General features: G+C 41.6%; 1 protein-coding gene across 2 annotated transcripts in view; it reads left to right on the plus strand.

Moving 5' to 3' along the window:
• Window positions 1-2,834: 2,834 nt before the first annotated feature.
• LOC140496296 (chromodomain Y-like protein 2) overlaps window positions 2,835-20,911 on the plus strand; it is a 150,732-nt gene continuing 132,655 nt past the window's right edge. For both annotated transcript variants that reach the window (XM_072595870.1, XM_072595871.1), the window contains exon 1: window positions 2,835-3,075. In XM_072595870.1, the coding sequence (XP_072451971.1) occupies window positions 2,923-3,075 (153 nt within the window). In that variant the 5' untranslated portion in view covers window positions 2,835-2,922. The remainder of the gene's footprint in view (window positions 3,076-20,911) is intronic.

Consider the following 20,911-nt stretch of genomic DNA (forward strand, 5'->3'; position numbering starts at 1 on the left):
GCACTCGACAATCATGTCTTCCATTTTACCCTTCCCCATCTAATTTGTCCAGTCAATATGCAGATTAAGAATGACACATTATAAATGAAGTGTCCTCACATGCACTGTATCTGATTTATACTTCGTCCTGCAGTGAGACCACTCTTCACAGGCCTATAGATAACTCCCAGCTGTGACTTCTTTCTTTTCCTGTACCTTGTTTCCAGCCAGATTCCATGCATCTAATGCATCTATATCACTACTTACCACTGCATTTATATCATCCTTTATAAACAAAACTAATACATCTCCTTTTTGTTTTTGCCTTTTGTTCTGGAGCATGTTAAACACTGAGCTCCCAGTCCTGACCACTCTTTAACTACCCCACTCTCTAATAGCTAGCAAGTCATATTCAATTATTTTTATTTGTGCCATCAACTCATCAATCTTATTAGAAATGCTGCATTCTTTCAGATAAAGAGCTTTTATCCTTGTTACATATTCTGATTCTAATTTCTGCTGCACTCTTCTGTGGATATTTTCTGTACCTTACAGTCAAACTTTCATTATCAGTCACCACTTCTTGAGCCAACACCTCTGCCCTCTTATCTCTTTTTAATTTTTACAAAACTTGACCCTCCCCTAATTAATAAGTTAAAAGCCTTATTGACAACCCTAGTTGGACGATTTGCCTGAAAATGGTTCCCATATTGGTTTAAATGAAACTCATCCCACACAAAATCTCTCTTTCTCTGGTACTGGTCTCAGCATCCAATAAATCAGGACCCATTTTTCCCATATCAATCTTTGTGCTACACATTTACCTTTCTAATCCTCCTTTACCTATGTCAATTTGCAAGTGGCTCAGATAGTAAGCTTGAGATTATTAACTTTATAGTTCTGCTTCCTAATTGAGCCCCAAAGTGCTCATAATCCCTCAACAGAACCTCCTTCCAAGTCCTATCTATTTCACTGGCATCTGTACGAACTTTAACATTTGAACCCTTCCCGCTCACTCCAAGTTTATCTCCAGCCAAGAGGAGATGACCTGAACCATGGCACTCGGTAGGCAGTACATCCTTTGGCACTCTCTGTCTTTGCTGCAGAGAACTTTCAATATTTCAATATTTGTGCTGTTTTGCCATGGCTTTTCCCCTACATTTCGTAATCTAAAAAACATCCATTCCAATCACCAATGTGGCACCTCCTATATCCACTTCTCACTAGCAAATTAGATTCCAGCATAAACAGATATAAGCTCCCAAGATTTTGTCTCAGTTGCTTTTCAATACTTCACTGTAACTTGTGAGCATTCTCACATGACTGCCTGACTTAATTGCCAAATTGTTATGTTAATACTTGTGCACAAAGTATGGAGAAATCTGTTCAAAACAGCACCACTGCAGGTATGAAATTATCAGGTGAATGCAGGTCTATGAAGCTTAATGAGACTGCTAAACACATTGTGAAATTTCAAGACTTGGCCACCAGTCAGGCAATACTCAGAAGTAAAGCAAAAGAACCTCAAGGGATCTGAATATCCCTCGGAAGCCACAGGTGTGCAAAGCACCATGCTCAATTCAAAGAACTGAGAACTTTAGAAATCCTGGGAGGAAAGCTTGAGTTGTTTACACCATTAGCTCTTGGTAAAAAGGTAGCACAAAATCCTGAGACACTTAGACAGTTCAAGCAACACCTGAGGAGAGAGAAAAAGAGTCAATGTTTCACAGTTGACGGCTATTGTGGTTATTTTGCATTGGTTGGCAACTTATCACGGTTCACATAATAGTCACATTTCTCATTGCTGAAGACGCGCATTGACCTTTTTCATTTCCAGCAATTATGCAGTTGTCATGTGTGATATAGTTGGCTTTATTGGTGTAAGTTGCTTATCACATAAGACCTTCTAATCTTCCAGAAGAAATCATTGATTTGAAATTTATTCAATATCACCTTTTGTTTGCTGGGTCCGAAGGCATATCAATTCCAATGCTCGAATTCCACATCTCAATTTTAAAGTGCTGAGGTAAACTTTGCACACAGTTTGTCTTTTCTGATTTCAATAAGCATTTTTTTTTTGCCCAGCTAACTTAATATTAAAATAGTCACAAGTACTATGGTGCAAATATCCATACCATCATGCATACATTTGTTGGATTGTGCATTCATTACAGAAAGGGACAATTATTTGGAATGCATTTTCACATTCAAATACATTGCTGAAATTAAAATTTTTAAGCATTTTCTCTATGACATTGTGGCAAATTGCTGGAACCATTAGGAGTATAACTTTAAAAATTATGAGTGAAAAGTATGCTCTGAATTAAAATTTTTGAATATTTTTGCTCTCCCACCCCTGGGACTTTTGTGATTCTGTTTGAAAAAAGCAAAAACATTCTAATAAAAAGTTTGTAATGTTTTATCTGCTTTCCAAAGCATTGGAAGAACATTCAGGCAAAAAGTATATTTCAGTCTTTTAAAGAAACTGCGAATATTTTTGATGGCAAAAAGCAGCGAGTTGCATACCGTAGTGCATGTGACTTGCAAGCACATGTGTCAATTTTAGCAAATTTGGAAAAATTTTTGCCCTCTGTGAAAACTGGCGGTGAGAATGGCTTGTTTTTGGAAAGGAAGAAGATGGGGTTTTTTTTCCCCTCCTGTTCTCAGGTGTTGAGGAGGAGACCTTGGCCAGGTAAGTCATTCCCAGAGATGTGCTAATGTCTCTCTGCTCTCGCTACTTGTCCTGTTCCTTTCCGCACGTGGGGACGGCCGTGTTAGTTTGTTAGGCGCCGCGGGATTGGATGGGGCGTTTTGTTACTTCCTCCTGTTACACTGTAGCTAGAGAGAGAGAGAGAGAGAGAGAGACGCTAGCGGCGGATTCTGCGCATTAACTCAGCCCCCCTGTATATATGTGTGTGTGTGTGTCTGTATGTGAATGTGTGTATGTGTATGTGTGTATATAGCAGCCTGCAAAGGAGCACTCAGTACCCGGCCGCTAAAACAACAGCAGTGGCAGCAACAACCACCACAAACAGCAGCAGTCAGCAAGCAGCGACCAGGTCTCAAAGCGGGATGGCTTCAGGAGATCTCTACGAGGTACTGTTCTTCATTTTTTTCCCTGTATATTCGCTGATCACCTCCCCCCTCCCACCCGCCTCGACCCCGGCTCCCAACTAGATACAACACGAGGGGGAAGCGTTTGAAAGTAGCCGCAGCTCTTCCGAGGCTGGCTTTCCCCCCCCCCCCCCCCCCCCTTCTTTCCTCCCTCCTCTCTCTCTCTCTCTCTCTCGCCCTCTCTTGCACACAGGGCGAAACAGAATTGAAAAGCTGCGGGATGGCAGCGCTGTCGTTCTGCTTTCTCTTTAATGCTTAAATGCATTGCTTGATGATAGGCCTTGGGAGGGGAGGAGGAGGGAGGAAGAGCTGAGTGAGTTAGCGGTTGCATTGAAGGGGGGTCTGGGGGCAGATAGGTGCAGCCCTAACAGTGAGCAAGAGCCTGGAGGGGAGAGGAAGGGTAGGGAGATAGGAGAAGTCCAGGTTGGTGAGCTAGGAGAGGGATCGAGTGCAGCAGCAGATCTGAAGTGTGCACGCACTCATTTATTGACAGGACGCCCAGTGACTTTTCCGTTCGCATCAACGTGCAGGAAGCTCCGAGTGGATGGGAGTTTCAAATCTCTATCATTCTTTATTCTGCACTGCTTTCTCTCTTTTTTTTTTCTTACATAAAGCTGCTGTCAGATGTATTTACACCTACCCCCCCCCCCCCCGCGTTAGTCAGCCTGGAAGACTTGTGTTGAAACAACGTACCGCAAGGTATGGGGTACCAGGGTGCACTTTTCTGATGCACACATTATTTCCCCCCCCCCCCCCTCAATTACTTGGTCACATTTAGCAACCCGTAAGACGTGTTTGTTACAGGGGTCCCTGGACGTCTGTACCTCAGTTTGATCATTAATAATCCTACTTGCCTTTACTATTGCATTTTAATATAGTGAGATCCCGAGGTCCTGTGTAGTATTTTCAGGGCTGCCTGTTAGTTCTACCAGGACAAGTCATATTTCACCCTCCCCATGGCAGTGTTGTCAGTGTTGGGTGATGTACATTTTTAGAAGGTGGGTGAGTTATTCTCCCATGCACAACACAAGTTAGTGCATTTTCTTTTTTTGGGTGTCTGTCTGTATGTGTGAGTGAGTGAGATGAAACGGAAGGGACTGGGGCGGTGTGACCGCCTCTATTGAGAAACGCGGTGGAAATAGAGCGGGCGAGCGTTCTCACATTGACGGGGCGGCGGTGGGAAGTTTGTGGGCGAGAGGGTGGGAGGGTTAAAATAACTCCCTACCCACCACCACACGGACAGGAACATCAAACCGTGCCTTCTCCCCCCTCCCCAGTTTAAAAAAAACCAAACTGTTATGGTATCCGGGTGGAGAATTGGGAATCTCTGCATGGGGCTGTTGGTTGGAGGTTGAGGACCTTTTGTTCCAAAGTGGCATCTTTAAACTGGTGCCGCTGTCATCACAGATAGTTGTTGCCAAGCTCAATGGGGCGATCTCTTCTGGCGGTGTCTCCCAATCTTAATGGTGCAAACCCAATTGGGAAGAAATTGAAACCAAAGAAGTTTTGGGGGAATCATCGGTTTGCATCACCTATTGTGTAAGACCTGCCTTTTGAGTGTTGCATTTGCATGGATTTCGACGGTGCTCGCCTTTGGTACCTGCGAGTGTTTGGTTTCGTTTGTCGCTCAGTTTGTTTCAGTACAATTTGTATTGGATCAGTCCTGCGAAATTCTACCCCCCCCCCCCCCCCCCCGGTGATACTGTTGGGGGTTTCTCAGCATCGTTCTTCTAACCACACGGTTGCCGAAAGGGAAGGTGCCTTGATCTAAACGTTTGCAAGCAACAGCAGATGATTGACCAGGACTGTGGAACGCTGCTTTTGGAGGCCAGAGCAATTTGCAAAGGGGAGAGATTGCGTCTGCACGACATGACCCGGTTAGAATTGACAGCAATAGCCAACACCGCACTTTGCTTCCCTACAGAAGGGAGATACAAGGATGGATTATACAGAAGGTTTGGAAAATGCCTCAAGGATAAATCGAAAAGGAGGATCTAAACAAACCAATTGAAGTGATGTAGATGATGAAAAGCAAGGCCTCCTTTGAGATGAAACCCATGACAAACCCAAAGAAACAAGATTTCTTTTTAAAAAATCAAAATGAGATATTTCCAGCAGAAATCAATGGTGAAAGGAACAGATAAATATACATTAAGAAATAGTCAACTGGTTCATCGTTTCAAATTGGTTTTCACCTTGTTGATTTTTTTCAGTAATATTGTTTCCATTCAGTTTTCATTTACCCATGGTATGTGGGTGTCACTGGCTCAAGCATTTATTGCCCATCTGTAGTTGCCCTTGAGAAGGTGGTAGTGAGCTGCCTTCTACAACCATTGCAGTCTACTTGCTGCAGATAGTGCCATTATGACCTGAGGGAGGGAATTCCAGGATTTTGACCCAGTGATATTTCCAAGTCAGCTTGGAGGGGAACTTGTAGCTGGTGGTGTTCCCATCTATCTGCTCTTGTCTATCTAGTTTGAGGTAGTCATGAGTTTAGAAGGTGCTATCTGCGAACCTTTTGTCTGTGACTGTATGATGTCAAAAAGTGAATGATGTTTTATGAGGCTGAAAGATTTGTAATCAACTTAAGGTAGCTAAAGAATCTGTGGAATATGTGAATGGTCAACTTTCAATTCACCCTCAAGTTGTGTTGCTCCATTATTGTTCATTTTTTGCACAATGGCTTGTCAACTGTAAACACAGCATGGAACTTGCAAAGAAAATGGCCGGTGTTTCTTATAATCTGTTTTTGAAATGATTTTGGCCTGTCACCCACGCCTTTTTGTTTATATGTTCCATAACTCAGTCAGTGACAGTTTGTTCATGTTTCACCTCCGTTTAGAAGTACAGAGATCCCAGTTCTGGGCTGCGCTAGTGTTAATTTGAACTGGGCATGCGTAATTTTGTAAGGAAATACCAACATATGAAATTGACAAGCAGTAAGAGAGCAGATGCCTGCACACTATGACAGCTTGAATATCATGACTGAAACCCTTCTCATCCAGCATTGTAATTTTAACCGAGGAAGAACGCAGGGTCAGTAAGGGACAAAGCTACTTTGGGAAAGTTTTTCCAGAACCGTCTGCCTTCTCCACAGGCATTCATCTGCTTTTCTGTATAATCTCAACTTCACCCCAGTCAAGAACTGATCCAGCTATCTGTTGAAGACATACGGGTAGTCAAATCCTACCACAGCAGGTACAGAACACTAGGTATGCTGTGTGAGATAACTTAATAAAATAATCTTTGGGTGAAAACTTGGGTTGTGTCAAATTTTTTTGTGTTACTTTTGTGGCAAAATATTATTTTGGCCCAATTACAGTATCAAATTTCAAGTGGGTTTTGTACTCAGATTATTAATACTTCTGATGCCAATGAAAATGGAGCTACTTGTTATTTCTGAAAATGTATGAAAGGTGGACTAGCTTCTAGATTAATTATGGCAGATTTTTCTGAAACAGAAGTCTGGTTGTGAATAAGATGTCCTTATTTAAAATAGAGAAGCAGTAGGGTTTTTCTTGAGGCTGTGCTCTTTCTTTTCATTGCATGACCACACAGAAGGTAAATGTTTCTTTTACAGCCACATCAGCGGAATGATGGAAAGATTGTCAACAATGCTAACTTGCTTAGCGGTAAGATGCTCACTCACACATTGGGTTTTGTCAGGGCCACTCAGTTTCTCACCTCATTACAGCCTTGGTCCAAACGTGGACAGAAGAATTGAGTTCACAAGATGATGTCAGAGTGACTGCCTTTTATCTCCAGAAAAAGTTTGGCCAAGTGTGAATCAAGGACCCCAAACAAAACTGGAATTGAGAGGGGTGCAGAAGACCTTGCACAAAGAAAGATGCTTATTATTGTAAGAGGCTAATCCTCGCAGGCCCCAGGACATCTCTGCAGGAGTTCCTTAGGGTAGTGTCCTAGGGCCAACCATCTTTAGCTGCAACATCAATGACCTTCCCTCCATCGTAAGGTCAGAAGTGGAATATTTACTGACGAATGCACACCATTGTCAGTGCTCAAATACTGAAGCAGTAAATGTCCATATACAGCAAGTCATGGACAACTCAGACTAGGGCTAATAAATTGCAAATGATGTTCATTTCCCCTAAGTGCCAGAGAATGACCATCTCAACCATGAGGAAATCTAACTTCTCTTGATGGCATTAAAACCACTGAATTGCCCATTGTCAAAATCCTAGGATTTACCATTGACCAGAAACTGAATTGAGCTGTCTAATAAATACTGTGGCTACAGGAAAGTTCAGAGGCTAAGAATCCTGCAGCGAATAATTCCTTTCCTGTTTTCTCCCCTGCCCCCAAAGCAGGGCCACCATCACGATTTGGAATCATCATTGAATTTTTTATCTGTCTGGATGAGTGTAGCTCCAATGACACCCAGGAAGATTGACACCATCCAAGATTGGCACCTGCCCGCTATCTTAAGCATGCATTTTTTTTCCACTAATATTGCACAGAGATGGCACCGTGTACCATCGGTATAATGCATGGTGGCTAACTTAGGCTCCTTGAACAGAACGCTCCAAACCCACAACCTTTACCACGTAGAAGGTTAAGGACAGTGGATACCTGTGAACACCGGAACCTTCAAGTTCACTTCCAGGCTGTGCACCATCCTGAATTGAAAAGATATCGCCGTTCCTTTCCACTGTCACTGTGTCCAAATCCTGGAACTCCCTCACAAACAGCACTTTTTAGGACTGCAGTGATTCAAGAAGGCAACCACCAGCTTCTCCCAGGCAGTTAGAGGTGGTAATAAATCCTGGCCTACTGATCAATGTTCACAACTCATGAACTAATAATAAAAAGAAAATTGCACTAAATAATTCTTTTTGATACCCAAACTGATTTTTAAAATAAATATATAGACAGGTCATTACCTCCCCTCCCAAATTGTTAGTGGGGATTTCTTAGTACATGACTTTTAATAAAATTCTCTTCCTTGTGTAAGATGTTGTTGTATTTTTGGCAGCCAAAAGATAGGGGAAGATAGAGAAAGAAATGGATTGAAGATAACAGAGCAACACTAAAGAGTTGATTTAATGCATTGATTTTATTAGTATTGATATTTGATTGTTCTATGATTTCTAATGTTTTATCTCCTTTTGCAAACTATAAATATAAACCATTATTCAGTGGGATTGCCTTTTGTTCTAGTGTTTTGACCCTTGTGCATTTCATTTCACTAAGAAGTAGAAAAATGTCAATAATTCCTTGCTAATAGTTCAAGGTAGAAAACACTGCTCTGGGAATTGGTTCTGACTTGTACTGTATCTTCTGATTAGTTGCCTGTAGTGTTAATCAAGTTTTTGGATACATTTTAGCTCTGTGCATTACAATCTATATTAGTTTGGTTGTACAGAATTTGAGTTTTGCTGAAAAAGGATACAGTTTGTCAATGCTTTTCATCTTGCATTGATCAGGACAGTTTTCAAGAATACCAGTTTCAAGGGACTTATGTTTACACTGCATGAAAAGAGAATTCTGGTAGGCAAGTGCACTTGGCAGTTCACTGTCAGTCGTCATCCATTGCTGCTGTATTTAGACACTACCTGTACCAATCAGAGTTCACTTGCCAAACAATCAACACCTTTTTCTCTATATAATAAGAGCACGTTGTTCCCCTTTACATTTGTGTTTCTTGCAAATGATCTTGACTGTAACAAAAAATGCTTCATCAAAACGTCTTTTCTTGCAGTGCTACAATTCACTTGATTTAATAATCTGAATAAAGTATTATGCATGGAAATAATTGAAGTCTGACTGCATAGCGCTTTTTTTTTAGCTCATTCTTGAAATTTACATCAATGAACTCCATGAAGTGTTGCTGCTAAATTTGGAACATCCTCAAACAATTCAGATCAACTCTGCAGGACACGGCAATTACAATCTCAAATCCAGAACAGCAGCAACTGTAATGAAAATAATTTCTTCCAGGAATTGGATTTGTTGGTTTGTTTCATCTAGTGGTGCAGCCAAGAGAATTTGTACAGTGTGACCTGGAGATTTACTCTGGCTTAGTGAATTCTTCAGTCGTCCTTGTTCAGTAAATGGAGAGTAGCACTGCATTTAGACCTAGTGTTGGGGGGGGGGGGGGGGGGGGGAATACCAGAAGACATCGTTGACTTGAAGTTCTACTAGTTGGAAAAGTGCTATGCAAAAAAAAATGTCCACGCTGGTGTTGAAACTATTCTGAATTAATGTTGAGGTATACCTGCAATTCTTTTATGTTCCCTACCTAAAATGTGTGCAATTCATGTTTTAGTCATAATTTTGATTTTTTTTTGTTTTAATTAAAACCCCTCTTGAATAGCTGGAGCAACTTAGGTGGACTATTTTCAGTTCTCTCTTTGTCTTTAGCTTTTGCTCCATTACTGGTTTAACTGTCGTCACGCAAACAAGGTGGCAGTGGTAACCGTGTAACAGGATCGTGTAACTTCCCATTGTGACAAGTTTTCTTCCATATTCCTGCCCACCTGTCAGGTTCTCTAGCCACCTGTTTCACGTGCTTGCTTGAAAACACCTTGGGTATAAACACTGAGCTAAGTAGTCTGAAACCAAAAGAAAAGGATTTTGGTATCACTATAAAAATGACCTCATTTCACATCTTTCACAATGAGAATTTAGTTATCTCCGCTGCTGAAAGTGACGTCCCTCTAATTAAAATTGAAAAATTGGTGCGGTACTCGAAATCTGAAAATTTCCGATCTCCTTCATACTCCCACTTTGACCTCTCTGTTCTTGGCCTCCCACACTGTTGTAATGAAACTGAACAAAACCTCAAAGCATTGCTCCAGCATTTGATTTAGCACTTTACAGCTTCCAGGACTCATAGCATTCAACGATTTCAGTTCATGGCCACTGAACTAATTCTTTGCAGATCGCAGCTTTTGTTTAATTCACTCATAGCATGTGGGTGTCATTGGCAAGTCCATTTTCATACAGATGTCTTGGTAACGTGGGGATTAGTTGATTTATGGGATGCAACGGGGTGGCTTGCTCATCATGCCTAGTTATGAATCAACTGCATTTGGCAGTCCATTCAAATCAAGAGTGACTTCAGTTCTGGGGTGATTGATTAAATCCAGTGCAGAATTCTCCCGAACTGTGCGGTGGATGTTGAGAAGTTTGTGCTCTCTCTTAGACGCCTTGACTTTACCTCTACCCATTTATGGTGAAGCATCTGTTCAGAGCCTTCCTGGATGAAATTACTCCATTTTGTTCGATCACAAGCCATAAACGTCTAAGAATTACTGGGAATGTTGATCCGTTGCAGGATATGTTGACCTTGGAGAGGACACTGCTATTGGAATGTCTTTCTTACCTCTGGATTTGGAGGATGATGCAGAAGCACCTGTGGTTGTACTTTTGAGGTACCTGCAGTCAGTTGTCCAAGCTCCCTAAATATTGAGGAGCATGGGACATCTGCTGCTTGGTAAACCATGACACAGAAGTTTCCAGTCCAAGGTGGCACAGAGTAGGACTCCTGTGTTGAAGCTTGACCACTTGGACTGCTTTTCGTTTTTTGTTTCTCCTCCTTTTTCGTTTAAAGCTTTCTTACCATATCCTGGGTTTGGACAGCATCTGTGACCACAAGAGCCCAGGACATGGATCTTGAGCCAGGCCCATGTCCCAGATCCCAAGCGGACCCAGTGCAGAGGAGAGCGAGAGCCTTCTTAATTTTCCAGAGCAAGCACAGGGCCTGGAATCGGCTGCTGTGACATTGATAGGTCTGACACAGGAGTTGACAAAGCAGTGACAGTGGAGTATTGACCCAGTGCCAAAGATAGCTCCTAAGGATCAGTGACTTCAGTGTTCATTGAAGCTGGTGTAGATGATGGCAAAGCGGTGGCAGAGGAATGGCACACAGGTTTCATTGAAGGTGATGAGCTGGCCCAGGACTGACTGACTCTCTTCACACTATATCTATATATTTTCTCCTTCTCCTTAAATTATTCAAAACAGCACTGTTCCATGGTGACAAAAGAAAGCTTTTCACTGTATTGTACACGTGACAATGAAATAAAAATCAAGACCCTGGTTTGAGATCCTAGCCCGCAAACACTCTCTTCCTCCAGTTGGCTGAAAGCTGATTGGCAAATTTGAAGGCAATAAATTTATTGGTGTAAGTCTCCTCATTGAGAGGAAGCTCCCAAGGAGCAGGAAATGGTCTGCATTGTTGATCTTAATTAACTGGAGATGTTCTACAATGGCAGCTGATTGGAAGAGAACCTTAGTTTCCAGGTATTTGGTTCTTGACATCAAACCCCTGGGCTCACTTCGACGTCAGGAAGTCATTTTTCTTCTTTGGACTGCAGCGTTTTTTGATGTTGGCCATTTGAAGGAACAGAAGGAACAATTTAGCCTCTTGATCCTGATCTGTCTCCATTCAACAAGATGATGGTTGGTCTGAAACCTAAGCTATATACCTTCCTTTGTTTATATTCCTTAATGCATTTTGGTAAAATCTAATCAAGATTAGATTACTTAGTGTGGAATCATACCCTTCGGTCCAACAAGTCCTCACCGACCCTCCGAAGAGCAACCCACCCCAACCCATTTCCCTACATTTACCCCTACACCTAACATTATGGGCAATTTAGCATGGCCAATTCACCTCACCTGCACATCTTTGGACTTTAGGAGGAAACCAGAGCACCTGGAGGAAACCCATCCAGACACTGGGAGAATGTGCAAACTCCTGAGGCAGGAATTGAACCCACTGTGCTTCCCCCTTAGATTGAAAATGTTCAATTGATCCAGGATCATCTGCCATTTGCTAAAAGCAACAAACATACCTGCCACCTCCCCCCCCCCCCCCCAACCCCCACCATCCCCACCAACCCTCCTCTACAGCAGGGTTTCTGACCTGCACTTGGAAAGACCTTGTTCTAATCTTTTATATTATATCTAGTCCTAGACTTCTGAACCAACAGAAAAGGTATATCTCCACTTACCCAATCAATTCTGCTGAATCTCTTGAAAACATGGATCGAATGACTCCTTAACACACTAAATTCAAGTGAACGGCATCCAAGTCTTCCTGGGTATCATTTTAGTAAATATGTTGCCATTCCCTCCATACTCTGTGTCGTCGTTCTCCGATGTGATGCCAAGATTTTGAATAGCTGTAATGTAATTGCTAACATCTTGCATTCTCATTATCTGTCTGAAGAACCAACATTCCATTGGGCTTTTCTCATTTTTTTAAACCTGTATTAGTACATGGACCCCCTTGACCTCTGCTGGTTAAAGTTTTTCAACTTTTCAGCGGTGCTTTGAATTTTCATTCTTGGATCCCAAGTGGATGACTTCACTCTTATCTCTAAAGATACCTGGGTAATGGATTTCAATAAATAATTTTTGCCTCCAAAATACAGTCTTTGCCTCAAAGACAAACCTTGGATAAAATGATACTCTTTCCCTCAAAGTGTTGATAAAATATGGCAAATAATTGAAGCTCCAACACAGGTCTTTGCAGGACACTTAGTCATATCCTGCCAAATGACAAGACTTGCCTGTTATCCTTGCTGTCTGCCGCACACACCTCTCAAACTGGTGTCTGTGAATTTGCAGTGTCGGAGTGCTAAACAACTACAAAGTCAGCCATCACTTTGGAAAGAAATACATTGCTTCACAAAATGGTGTGAACAGACCAAACACCCAGTGTGTGAAATGAAAGAGAAAAGTTGCCATTTGAAAGATGCTTCCTTCCACTCATCCAGTTTCCCAGTTAGTTCAATAAATGCCTCCAGTTCCATGGGTTTCAACTTCAGTGAACAGTCTCTTCTGAGGGAAATTATCTGGAAATCTGTATAAATAACATCCAAGTACATTATCATGTCCACAAATTCAGTCACCTCTTCGAAAGATTCAGTTAGATACACCAGGTATCACCTACTGCTTCAAAATCCATGCTGGGTCTCTGATTAGCTGAATATTTTCACTGTGTTTGTTGCTGTGTCCGGAATGATAGACTTCTGTAATTTTGTGACAGCATGTATTCAAAATAATTGGCTGCCTCACTCACCTTGCTTAAATAGCAGAGTGACATAACTTTCCAGAATAAAGGAACTGGATTTCTTTATACAGAATTCCTAAATTCAGAAATTTGTCAGATTATAAGTTAGGTTGATGGGATGGAATGTCTAAGTGAATCATTCGATACATAGATTCGCATTAATCTTCAAAGAGCTTATTATTTTACAACAGTGGGGAGAGAGCCTCTGGTCCGTCCAGAGAGATCTCTGCTGAACAAATGAAACATGCAGTTTAAGTACAGATACACAGGCCATTTCAACTGGCTATCTTCTTAGCTATTCATTCAATTATTATGTGAATGCATGATCAATGTGTGGTCAGACCTTTCCCTTCTATGCCATGATGAGCAACAGACTTTGGACCAGGCTGGTACCGAGGCTTCTATCAGCATTCCTCAAAGCTGTGCCTTATCTGTCTCTGCACAAGCATCTGCTTCTGTTCCAAAGGGGCCATTGTATACATTCTGCAAGACCCTTTGTGTGTTATCTTAATGCAGTTACTTCAATGAAGTCTGCTAGTTTAACTTCAAACAGCAAACTATGGAAACTGCTGTTTCAGCTACGAATCTTGCTCAACCACTCCACTTTATGTCAACTGAGTACCACTTGTAGCTGGTTTATACAATGTCATCTGGTCATCTGCACACCCTCTTCTTTTAAAACCTTGGATGTAAACCATCTAGATCTGGATATGTGTCACTTTTTGATGCTATTATTTTCTACATTACATTAATTTTAGGTGAATCTTGGTGTCTGACTCAATGAGTTTTCTTAGTTCTTCTGCCAGGCTGACCTCTTCCTCAATCATAAATGCCAGTGCAAAGAGTTTATTTTTCCATTTGATTGTTCACTCTTCCTCATTGTTTTCCTTCTCCTTTATCACATTCGCACTTCTTAAAGGGCCAGTATTGCTCCTGGCTGATTTTCGTTCCCCCCCCCCCCCCCCCCCACGCTCTATGAATATGATCTCTCAAAATGTTTTGTGCCATTTTTTATGGTTCTTGGAGGTTGCTTCCCATTCTTTCATAGCTCGCACTATCTGGTGTGTCACCATTTATGGGCCTTTTGTAGCCTTCCCTATCAGTAGGTAAACATCTACTAATTTTGGGATTTTTAAATCTGCCTTGTTTCCTTAGCTTTTGCCATTCCTCACCTCTCTTGCCATCCTTGTCATTTTTCAGTCTTGTGTTCCTTTCTTCCTTGCACCATTGCTACCTTCTTTTGTCTTGCACTAACATCTTTTTTTTTTGTCATTTTAACCTCTCCTACTTTCCATCCCGTCACAGATCTGTCCTCTGCCTCTTTCCTCCACTTCGCCCTGCCAACGCCCATTGTTGAGACGTGTCACACCCAGATCTTTTCCACTTCTGGTGAGCGTTGAGCTTCCTGAACTCTGTCTCTTTCCCAGTGAACGCTGCCTGACCTGCTGAGCATTTCCTGAGAATTTTCTGCTTCAACTCCATGAATTGACCTTGCTATGGAGCATACTTTCAATAATAGCAAAAGCAACAATAAAAGCGTGTTGGTTTTTAAACCCAGAACAGCTTTGGTCCTCCTTCCTGAAGTCCTTCCATTATGTAAGTGTTGTGATGCAACAAAGATGTGTCAAACAATGTTTGTGTCCTCCCAAGTAAGTTGTAGATCCAGTTCAACAACTTGACTGACTAACTGGGGTGAAGAGGTTATTGCTTTTTTTAAGATTATTTGAAATGTTGATAACGTTACACAAGATTGATTTAAGAAGCATTTCTTGGCCACTTGATGCAAAGAATGTGTGTTTTTTTTCTCTGAACCATTCTGACAGCTGGGAGGTACTGTGCACATTTCACCTCTCAGTGACTTGTTTGCCAAGAATTCTACCTTTGCAGCAATGTTCGTGCACAGTTGTCTGGTTGACTTTTCATAGATCTAGAGAAAGGATTTTTTTTTAGTGCTTTCCCTTCATGTAGGCCATTGAAGCTGTAGATGAGTTTGAAATTGTAGTGAGAATGGAGCCTCTGTGCTACTTGGACCCAGACACTTTCCAGGATCAAGAACCTGCTTAGGGTGACTGACTTTATTCTTCCCAATCTTGACTCAACTGATTTGATTTGATTTATTACTCTCATATCCCTAGGTACAGTGAAAGGTTTTGTTTTGTGTGCAGTGTACGCAGATCATACCATTAAAAGTGCTTAAGGTAATAGAACAGAGCAAGGGAGACAAAGTGCGAGGTCCATTCAGAAGTCCAATAACAGCGGGCAGGAAGCTGTTCTTGAACCTGTTGGCCCATGTGTTTTAAGCTTTTGTATCTTCTGCCTGACGGTAGAGTTTGGAAGGGATTCTAACCAGGGTGGGAGGGGTCTTTGAATATGGAACGAGAAGTGTAGATGGAGTCAATGGATGGAAGGCTGGTTTGCGTGATGGACTAGGCTGTGTTCACAACTCTGTGTAGTTTCTTGTGGTCCTGGACAGAGCAGTTGTCATACCAAGCCATGATGCATCTGGATAGAATGCTTTCTATGGTGCATCTATTGACATAAAAACTGATTGAATTCTTGCACTTTTGAACGTCGAACTTGTGTGTGCTTCCCTTTCTCTGAAACGAAGCCTTCTGCTAAACATCTGGAAAACTAAAGTCCTCTCTCTACCAACTGTCTGAGCAAAACTTGCCAATCTTTGAATTGACATCAACAGTGAAGTTTTTTGGAAAATGGGGATTATTTTCCATATCATGGGAGCCTCTTCTCGATTAGAGGTAGTTGACGGAATTCATCATTGCTTTCAGTGTGCTAACTCAACCTTCAGTTAGTTGAGGAAAAGGTTTGGAGAACTGGAATCTAAATTTGTGTGATCCTTGTATGGTTTGGAGATTTGGATGACCTACAGCAGGCACCTTTGCAAGCTTCAGTACCAAGAAAGACAATCCAGCAGCAACATCCTCTTCCAAGCCAACTTGGCCAGCAGCATGGCATTCAACACCAGCTCTGTCACTTATGTGCCTGATACCAGACCCCAAAAGCCATTGCTGTACTCTGAACTCTGGAGACTCCCAGGTGGAGAGCAGAAGCATTGATTCTCAAAGCATTCCTGAAGAGTTTAAATAACACACCGTCTTATGATCGACCCCGGATTATGACCATCCAAAATGGAGAAAGCTTCTTTGGGAAGGATAAAAGCACTTTGAGCAATTTCTATCAAGAATGAATAGAGGCCAAATCAAGGCTTCGGAGGAAGTACACAAACTTCCAAACAACTCATCTATCCAACTGGTCAAGCAGCACCTGTCTCTTTCATATATGGTCACCAATGGATATCATGGAATGGACTTACCTCCTATCTCATACCCGTCAAAATGGAAGAAGCAACTCCGCTTCAATCCCAAAGGGCGACCTGGGGAAGCATCTTCAATTTCACCTGGCAGTTCAGCAGTGCCATGGCATCTATAAAGAAGGGATTGATGTCTTTATCTTCAGACAAAAGGAAAATAAGTGACACCTAAATTAGAGATGCATGTTAATGATTTCCCATTAGTCTGACTTGATTCAAATCAAAGCTGACATGTCTTGTTAGCTTGTCGACAGGCTTTATTTCACATGAATATTGGTTTCCTTGCTAGATAATTTGATTGAGCTTCTAAATCTACAAAGATATTTTCCTCTTGGCCTACAGTAAATTGTGCCTCATACATAAACTAGACAGTGCATGATTGCTTTGATCTGATACAGTCTTACGGATCCTGATATAAACTGCCACAGCACATACCAGAAGTAGCTTAGATTTCTTGTGAGACAGATGAAAGTATGTAGGCAGCCTTCAACTTAAGACTGTTCCAGTTTTCCCTATCACAGCGTTAAGTTCACTGAATTTCTTCGATGACTGACTGGTAGCTGGTGTGCTTTTGGGAGAAGTAAATGATCACTATTGTGTAGGTATTTTCTCCAGATGAAGTATAAACCAGATCGATGAGAATATCGCATGGCACTGTGCAGTTCCCCCTTCAGTGCTTTTTAATTGTTTCCCTCAATACTCAAACTGACAGAACTTCAAATCTAGAGAATTGTGCAACCCAATTGTAAATATCGTGGTTGGCATAAAATTTGTCGTTTCATGCTATAACTGCTGGTTCACTCCATTAACTCTGTGTCATTCTGTATGGAAGACAGAGCTACAGGTAATGGCACTATCCAGGAAAGTGGAGCTGTGTCTGATGTTTAATTGTAAGAGTTACTTGATTTGATTTAATTTATTATTGTTACATGTACCTAGATACAGTGAAAAGTATTGTTTTGCATGCAATATTGGCAAAGCATACCTTGCAAAGAGTCATAAGGTGATTTGAACAGAGTGAGATATGTAATGTTACGGTTGCAAAGAAGATGCGTAAAAAGCAAGATTAATAGGAGAATTGAAATTTGAGCGCACCGCTCAGAAGTCTAATAACAGCAGGGAAAAAGATGTTCTTTGTTGGTATGTGTATTTAAGCTTTTGTATCTCCAGCCTGACGGAAAAGGTTGGAAGACATTGTAACGTGGGTGGGAGGGGTCTTTGATTTTCCCCAACATCGGGAGCATTCTTCCTGCATCTAGCCTGTCCAGTCCCATCCGGACTTCTTAAGTTTCTATGAGATCCTCCCCTCATTCTTCGAAATTCCAGCGAGTACAAACCCAGTCAATGTAGTCTTTCATCATGTGTCAATCCAAGGCAGTGAGAAGTGTAGATGGAGTCAATGGATGGAAGGTTGGCTTGTTTGATGGACAGGGCTGTGTTCACAACTTTCTGTAGTTTCTTATGGTGCTGGGCAGAGCAATTGCCATACCAAGCTGTGGTGCATCCAGATAGAATGCTTTCTATGGTGCAGCTGTAAAAGTTGATGAGAGTCCTTCTAGACAGTGAGTTTGTTTTAGATGTGTAAAAAATGTTAAGATCCAACTTCAACTGCACTTATATTTGTTTACTCATGCGTTGTGGAAGTCGCTGGCTAAACCATCATTTATTGCCCATCTCTTACTACTCGGGAGAAGGCAATTAAGAGGGTGCGTATTTGATTTCTTTTGTGTTTGATTTCAGTATGACTGTATTGGCTGAAGCTCCAGCAGTGTTTTCAGTACATTTTCTCTTCAAGAGTCTGACAGAGAGTAGAAACAGCCTTGGCAATCATAGATAGTAGAAGGTAGATGCAAGAATTGAAGTATCTCAGCTTCACCAGTTCTACTGATCGTATGGCCTTGGCATCTACTCTGTTTAAGGAAAGCTGGATTTCCCTGGCTGCATTGGCCCTAATGTTCCGTCACATGGAGACTCTGAAATTACCCACAGTGATGTGAACTCACAAGCTTTCCTCTTCAGCATAGTGTATTTTAACATTTATCTTAACAGTTCTTTTCTCCGCGTATGATTACCATGTTTGTAGTGGTGTTACCAAAGTGACCAAAACATCGGCATGCCGGGGGATGAGACAAATCTTACCATCTGACTGACGTGTCTGATAATTGACACTTTGAAGTCTAATCACAAGCATTCTCCCTACATCCTGGACAACGCCACAAAGCTAACATCGGGACAAACTAATCATTTTTGAGACAATTACTTCTGCAGTTGTTTAGTGATCGTTTTTCAGACCATGCTTCCTTGTCAGCATCTCTCTCTTGACATTCTCTCAGTCTTGTTGATGTGTGTTTGCAGAGTGCTAACTTCATATTTATCACAATTTTAATCCACTTCTCTGTAGATGGCTCCCTGTTAGTGAACCTACACTTCTTTGAAATTTGAGCTGTAGTTTATAGAATCAAAGAATTCCTACAGTGCAGGTAGAGAACGTTTGGCCCGTCAAGTCTGCACAAACCCTATGCCCGTAACCCAGCATTTACCATTGCTCATACACCAACCTTGCACATCCCTGGGCATTACGGCACAATTTACTGTGGCCAATCCATTTAACCTGCACATCTTTAGACTGTGAGAGGAAACTGGAGCACCTGGCAGAAACCCACACAGACACTGGGAGAATGTGCAAACTCCACACAGTGACCCATGGGTGGAATTGAACCCTGGGTCCCTGCTGCTGTGAGGCAGTTGTGCTCTTGGTTAATCATACACTCAAGTTATTAAGCTTGTGTTTTCTCTGATTCTAACAGATGATTTTCACTGTATCAGAACTTTGCAACTGTGTTACAACTTCATTAAAACTTTGATTAGACCACCATGGATGGAACACTGTATACGTGGAGGCTCTGAAGTTACCCACAGAGACATGAACTCACAAGTTCACCTGGAAGGATGTGATTGCGTTGGACAGGACGCAGAGAAGATTCACCAGGATGTTGCCTTGGATGAAAAGTTTCAGTTATGAGGAGTGAGTGGGTTTGTTTTCCTTGAAACAGAGGAGGTGAAGGAGGGTGATCTTATTGAAGTATGCAAAATGGAGAGGTATAAATAGGGTAGATAATGAGAATCTTTTCCCCATGTCAGATGTGTCTAAAACCAGAGGGCACAAATTTAACCTGAAGAGTAAATGGTTCAGAGGAGATCTGAGAAAACATCTTTTCACTCAGTGGGTTGTGAGCACTTGGAAATTGCTGCCTGAGGGGGTGATGGAGGCAGGAACTCTCAACATTTTTAAGAAGCATCTGGATAAGTACTTAAAATGCCAGGGCACAGAATGCTATGGACAACGTGCAGGTAAATGGGATTAGTGTAGTTTGATGTTCGTTGGTTGGCACAGACATGGTGGGCCGCAGGGCCTGTTTCGTTGCTGTATGGCTCTATGACATCTAACCTTGTCGTAAAGTTTGCAATGACCATTGCAATGTGAAAGTTGTACAGCATTCAGATGCTGGTTCTCTTTGCTGGAGGCCATTCAGAATATTATAGTTAGCCAGTGAAATTTTCCAAACTTTTGGAGTTGATGTAATTCATGCTGATGCAGCTCAATGTGACGTTCGGCATAGCTTCTAAATATTGTAAACAAACCATCTTATCGAAATTCATGTAGTGTGTCCACTATTCCAAAACATTCCTAGCCATTTGTTGTTTAATTTTCTTTGCAGAAGCTGAGGTTAGGCTGCAACATTTAATCTTGGAGCTCCTGATGCACCATGCAGGTCAAGCCAATACGCCGTGGTTAGTTATCCACATTACAGCTCATTAACCTTTTGTTGTTGTCGCTGTTTCAGTTCTTGAGCTTTTCTGTAATTCTTGGAATCTGCTTTTAGCCTCAGCGCAAGTGATTCATTTCAGTGGTGTATTTCAATGCCCCATTCTTCCATCATTTCAGTCTATATACCTTCTCGAAAAGAGAATGGTCAGCATTATATACATGATGTCAGAAAATATTCACATTGCTTCTGCAACAAATGACACTTAAGACTTGTTTTAACCCTAGACTGACTCCTGAGGGTTTTTTTGCAGATAAATCCTAACAAAAAATAACCTTGGACAGCTATTGTTACAAAAAAAATTGATTCTTGAGTTGTGGAGCACAAGATCCTTGAAAGTTGCAAATGTCCTTTTAGAACCAAGATTTCATGAGTATAAGCTGTTAAAAGCAGAACACATTTTTGGCCAAACCTATTATTGAAGGGTTGTTCATTGAAATGTATTAAATGGGAGAAAAAGAGTCAGTTGCTCCCTGTTACAATTATTGTAATGTTGTTTCAACACACACTGGTGTTTTGCATGGAGCTGGAACATTAGTCACCATATTTGTTCCCGTTCTCTACTCAAGGGACATGGATGTCACTGGCTGGGCCAGCATTTATTGCTTGTTCTTAGTTGTC

Source organism: Chiloscyllium punctatum, chromosome 26 (genome assembly GCF_047496795.1).
Source record: "Chiloscyllium punctatum isolate Juve2018m chromosome 26, sChiPun1.3, whole genome shotgun sequence".
Lineage (NCBI taxonomy): Eukaryota > Metazoa > Chordata > Chondrichthyes > Orectolobiformes > Hemiscylliidae > Chiloscyllium > Chiloscyllium punctatum.